This window comes from Chaetura pelagica, unplaced genomic scaffold (genome assembly GCF_000747805.2).
Source record: "Chaetura pelagica isolate M959 unplaced genomic scaffold, ChaPel_1.0 scaffold308, whole genome shotgun sequence".
Classification (NCBI taxonomy): Eukaryota; Metazoa; Chordata; class Aves; order Apodiformes; family Apodidae; genus Chaetura; species Chaetura pelagica.
In genome coordinates this window covers 2,132,595-2,138,594 of record NW_009954442.1, presented here as the reverse complement: position 1 = coordinate 2,138,594, position 6,000 = coordinate 2,132,595, and the positions used below count along the sequence as shown (strand labels likewise).

The 6,000-nt window shown below is 38.6% G+C and overlaps 1 protein-coding gene across 1 annotated transcript in view; it reads right to left on the bottom strand.

The window, feature by feature from the left end:
* DMD (dystrophin) overlaps nucleotides 1-6,000 on the bottom strand; it is a 909,379-nt gene that overhangs the window by 125,560 nt on the left and 777,819 nt on the right. Inside the window, exon 60 of the mRNA XM_010004489.1 lies at nucleotides 2,577-2,655. Coding sequence (XP_010002791.1) covers nucleotides 2,577-2,655 — 79 coding nt within the window. The remainder of the gene's footprint in view (nucleotides 1-2,576; nucleotides 2,656-6,000) is intronic.

Sequence of the window (6,000 nt, the reverse complement as noted above, 5' to 3'; positions counted from 1 at the left end):
TTCAATATTTTCATTAATGACCTGGATGAGGGATGCTGATGACACTAAACTAGGAGTGGCTGACACACCAGAAGGTTGTGCTGCCATTCAGTGAGACCTGGGCAGGCTGGAGAGTTGGGCAGGGAGAAACTTGATGAAATTCAACAAGGGCAAGTGTAGAGTCTTGCATCTGGGGAAGAACAACCCCACGCACCAGTAAAGGTGGGGTCTGACCTGCTGGAGAGCAGTGTGGGAAAAAGTGACCTGGGGGTCCTGGTGGACGGGAGGATGACCATGAGCCAGCAATGTGCCCTTGTGGCCAAGAAGGCCAATGGCATCCTGGGGTGCATTAGAAAGGGTGTGGTGAGTAGGTCAAGGGAGGTTCTCCTCCCCCTCTATTCTGCCCTGGTGGGGCCGCATCTGGAACATTGTGTCCAGTTCTGGGCCCCTCAGTTCAAGAAGGACAGGGAACTGCTTGAAAGAGTCCAGTGCAGAACCACAAAGATGATTAAGGGGGTGGAACATCTCCCTTATGAGGGAAGGCTGAGGGAGCTGGGTCTCTTTAGCTTGGAGAAAAGGAGACTGAGGGGTGACCTCATCAATGTTTACAAATATGTTAAGGGCGAGTGTCTGGAGGATGGAGCCAGGCTTTTTTCAGTGATGTCTAGTGACAGAAAAGGGGGCAATGACAGAGCACTGGAACAGGCTGCCCAGAGAGGTTATGGAGTCTTCTTCGCTGGAGACATTCAAAACCCGCCTGGACGCATTCCTGTGTGATGTACTCTAGGTGTTCCTAGGCAATCCTGCTCTGGCAGGGGGGTGGGACTGGATGATCTTTTGAGGTCCCTCAAGATTCTGTTATTCTGTGATCTTGTCCTTATGAAAGTGCAGTGATTTGGAGTGATCTGACAATCCCTAACCATACCTGGAACACTGTTGTATGGGAAAAGCACATGAGACCACTCCTGCTCAGATCACAAGCCAAGTGTGAAAGCTGCCAAGATCACCTAATAACTGTGGCCACAATGGAAAATTACTGAGTCAGTCATCTTGTAAACCTTTAAATACTGAGATCTTTTCTGCCCCTGGTTAGCACACAGAAAAGTAATGTAGTTTCTCAGTGTCTCACTAATGGTGGGTGGGCTAAGAGGTGACTATCATAACACTGAGCGACTTTTAGGTTGATCCAGTTTACTAGCAATAAGGCAGAATGAGTCTAGGACATAACTGTCACACAAGTTGCCTGGCTGCACTCAGCACTGGCACAGAACAATTATGTGCTGTTCAGTTATAATGTAGTTCAGGTCACTCTAATCTCTTCCAGATTGCAATATAGGTTTACCTAATTTACCCTTCAAATTTATTCTTTCACCAAAAATACACTCTGTGTCATAAGGACAATACACATCTGCTTACATACTGCATTCATATCGTATACCCATTCAGTCTTGACAATTCTGATTTGCTGTTTTATATCTTGAGTTGACAAATTATTCCCAGTGATTAGGAGTTAAGAGAGATTTTTTTAAAGTAGTAGAAAACAAAGTAGCCCTTATTTCTTCACAGGATCGTTATTTGATAAAATAAGATGCAGGGCTCAACCATTGTGAGCCTGAATTGTGCTTATATGGCAAAACACCAAACTTGGTTTTGAATTTGCAAGTCGTGCCACTGAGAATTTTCAGTTTCACATTGAGATTATCAGTGGAAAAAATGGTTAACCAATTAAAATTACAATGTAATACCACCTAAAGAAAAGTTTGGTTTTTACCCCACTGCGAATATAGCTGTGCAATAATAGTAACATATATTTCTGATGTCTGGATAGCTTGTCCCTCTGCATGAAGGAAAGCATTATCCTATGACTCTATTCTGCTGATATAATCTTTTAAATAAAGTTTTACTGTTTACTTTCCTTAATTGAAGTACAATGGAAAAGACACGGCATTTAAGAAGCATCATTTTTGTCACTGCCTTGGAGCTTTGAAGGTGTTTCATGTTGGCTTTCAGTGTACTTCAAAGTATACTTGATAAAAGAGTTTGCAAAGGTGGCGTGAGACTATTACATGCAATTATATTTTATGCAGAGTCATAAAAAGTTCACTTAACTGCCGTGCTTCTGCCAGCTTTTCCACTATGCTTTTGATCCTTTCACTGCTCAAAGTAACCAAATTGTGAAAAATATTTTTCATGCAGGTCATATTTTGCCATTTTTTGGAGCCAAACATTTATTTGAACAGATCAACCATTTTAATTTATTTTTTTTTTAATCCTTCCTGAATTACAGTAAACAGAAACTCTTACAATTTTTAAGATAATTTTATTTCACTTGTCCTAAAAGGGAACATTCAAACAATGGAAACTAACCTCGTATTGACATATATATGGACAAACAGACTTGATACCAGCAGATATTTTCCTTTTACCCTGGACTATACAGACTTACTTAACAATCTGCTCCTAGTAATGAAAAAAATTTAATACTTGATAATACAGTCCAAAATAGAAACTCATAGCTATGATAACCAGCACACGGCTACAGAAAAATCAATTAACTGTGTGTGCAAGCTGAGGAAGAAAAATATGAAATTACTCACTGGTAAGAAAATGCTGTGAAGTAGGGCCAAAATCCCTGTGAGCTTCATGCAGTTGCCTGATGCGCTCATCAATGGCAACCTATTATGAGAGAGGAAAAAAACTGTAAGAAGTAGCACTTATAGTCAGATACTTTTCATATTAGAGAAGATTCTATTAGAAATGAAGAAGGTTCTTGCAACAATTTTTAACCGTCAGGGCTTAACTGAGATTTAATATGTCATCCAAAATATAAGAGGTCAACATATTTTTTTTTTCCCCTCCCAGCTTTAACTGATGTGGCTCTCTGGGCTCCAGCACACACCAGCAGCTCATATCAAGCTTCGCATCTACTACCATACCCAAGTCCTTTTCCTCAGGACTGCTCTCCAGCCATTCTCCCCCCAGCCTGTATTTGTGCCTGGAGTTGTGCTGACCCAGGTGAAGTTCCATGATCAATGCTTATAAATATCTAAAGGTTGGGTGTCAAGAGGATAGGGCCAGACTCTTCAGTAATGCCCAGTGACGGGATGAGGGACAATGGGCCTAAGCTGGAACACAAGAAATTCTATCTGAACAAAAAGGAAAACTTCTTTACCTTAAGGATGACAGAGCACTAGGATAGGCTGCCCAGATAGGCTACAGAGGAGTGTTCTTCTCTGGAGATATTCTAAACCTGCCTGGTCATGATCCTGTGCAACCTGCTTTAGGTGAAACTGCTTTAGTCGGGTGGGGGGAGTCAAATAGATCTCCAGAGATCCATTCTAACTCCTGCCATTCTACTATTCTATAAAAAAACCCTTCATACTTCAGGGTAAACTTTCAAACTGAACAGCCTTGAATGGAAGCCAGGAAATACCTCGATCTCAAGGTAGATGTTGTCAGTACAGAGTTGAATAAAACACTAGGAAATCTTAAGTACTCTCCAGGAAATATCACCTGAGCACACAAAAAGTTATTCCATTTGGCTGCCAGGAAATTCCACTTACTAATGCATTGGCACACTACCTTTTAGGTGCTGAAAGATGAATTCACTACTGATGGTATAGCAAGAAAGATTATTGCAGTTAGCCCCTATGAATTTTACCAAGACTAAGATGTAAACTTTGAACCAGCCATTACTAGGGTTATTGTGAACAACATAAAACTCCACCTGAACAAACAATGATAACTTAAAGTTACAGAAGAATACATCTCTGATTCAGTAACACTGGAGTTGGGTTTGGCTTTGTGGATTACACCCTAACTACCTTGATAAGGAGAATCATACCCACCCAAGTTTTCATAACTGTTTTGTGATTCTTGAATGAAATTCTCACTGGCATTTAAAAAAATATTCAAAAACAAGCCACAGATAATACACAAATTTTAACTTTTGTCTTGTTTTCTTCCAAGTCAAGTGAAATAGGTTCTTCCAATATAGGCACACACGGTATCTTATGTATTTTTGTGTGCTAAGCTCTGAATCAGGAGCAGTTTTCTGTGGAACAAAATGATGTTCTAAAAAACTGGAACTGTGTGTGAAGAAGACAGTAATTTTTTCAGCCTGCTTCAAGCATTAATTACAAAATCGTACAAAAATGTACTCTGCAATATGAGTAGCTCCAATGCCGTACGAGTGAAGGTGACTGGTTTGAGCTCAGCACACTTAGAGAATTAACATTCAACAAACTTTGCAAGGAATTTATTTTAAAAGGTCTTATTGATGACTTTTAAATGGTCACAAATAAATGGCAAAACACTTCAACATGTATAGTGAGAAAACATCAGGCAAACAGGAAATGTTACAGGTGAATATGTGAATTCCTCCACCCTCATTAGCATTGAGGCAATTCAGAAAGAGACTTTTGTGGGTTCCAAACTCTTAAGAATCACACCTGAATTATAAGTCAATTTTCTTCTCTATGACAGTCCTCTGGACACACCATTTTGTAACGGTGAAGAACAAGGCATAACAAATACTACAATGTCAGTTATCTATTAGACACCATTTATGTATCTCCCTTCTTAATATATTCAAATCATGTCTCTTTGCAGTGCTTCTTAAAGAGATCTGGCATGCAACGGCATTTGGCTTTCCTGGCCAATGTGAATGGTAAATGTGCAAATGCACACTCTTAGGCAAAAAAGCACAAACACCTACAGTTCTTCCTAAATTACACAGTAGCAAAAACATCTTTGCTGTACTATAGGAAATATTAAATAGAAGTCCATGTAGTAGAACACATGAAAGTAGTAAATAAGAACTCTATACAATTAATATCATCTATCTTCATATGTTACATCTCTTGGGTCCCACCCTGGTTTATTTCTAAGTAGATCTCTTTAGAAAGACGTTAAATTGCCAAGCTAAGTAAGACAATTAGTAGCTTTTTTTCTTCTTCTTCTATTCACTCTGCACAGTGTTACATATCTGCTATTTCTAATATGACTTTTATTCTTTCTAGGAAAAGAATATCTGTCTTTGATGCTCATAGAAATTAACATCAGCTTCTACTAGCTTGGTTTCTAAGCCAAATCATGCTGTAATTAAAAGGACTTGATAGTGTCATCAGCTCTTTTGGTAGGGAACTAGTAATACTATAATGGGAAAAAATATTTTCAGTTCTTCCTCTTCCTGATTCACCATTGCTAGGTCTACTGACATGTTAGCCAAGTGCCAAAATCCCAATATGAAGTTCCTTAAAAGAAAATGAAACTTTTCCTCACCAGATTTCTGTGAACATTCCCACTTCTGAAAAAAATATACCAAATATAGGCAAGTATTAGAACATCTTTCAATCCAAAAAGAACACAACTTCCAACAGGGGAGAAAGAATGGGTTGTATCAATTTCTATTTTCCCAAATTACTTCACTTTCTATTTTAAGATCATTGATAGGAGAGTGGGAAGGTCAGGTAGACACCACCTATCCCACTCAGTTATGTTAGACATTTACATTTGAACCTAACATCCTTAAATTATTATTCATTTGAAACACAGCAATGGCATAAACTTTTCTGAGGTTAGAATATCCTTTTTGTAAGGGCATCTAAGAGCACACACAGCATAATATAGAGACACTAATTGCATAATTATGCTGCCCCAAATGCAATTTATATATTAAGGCATGTGAGTAGTAATCTTTACTACTTCTTAACATGAGACAGTAGATAAGCTCATGAGTTAAAAATTTCAAAATATAAAGAGTTAAGACAATTGTTGAATGGCTGAATATGCCTGGCATTCTGAGAAAAATGTCAAGAAAAGAAGGAAAATAATAGAAGATTCTCATCTGAACAGCTATTTTTAGAGCTGTGGCAAAATGGCACACAATCTCCTTTTGCAAAATTTGCTTCACTAAAGGCTGTTGTCATCAAAAGAGAAGGGCAATTTTCTGTATAATAAGCGCGCATATACACAATACTTATTAAAATGACACTTCTTTAATTTCCTCGCCATATTCAT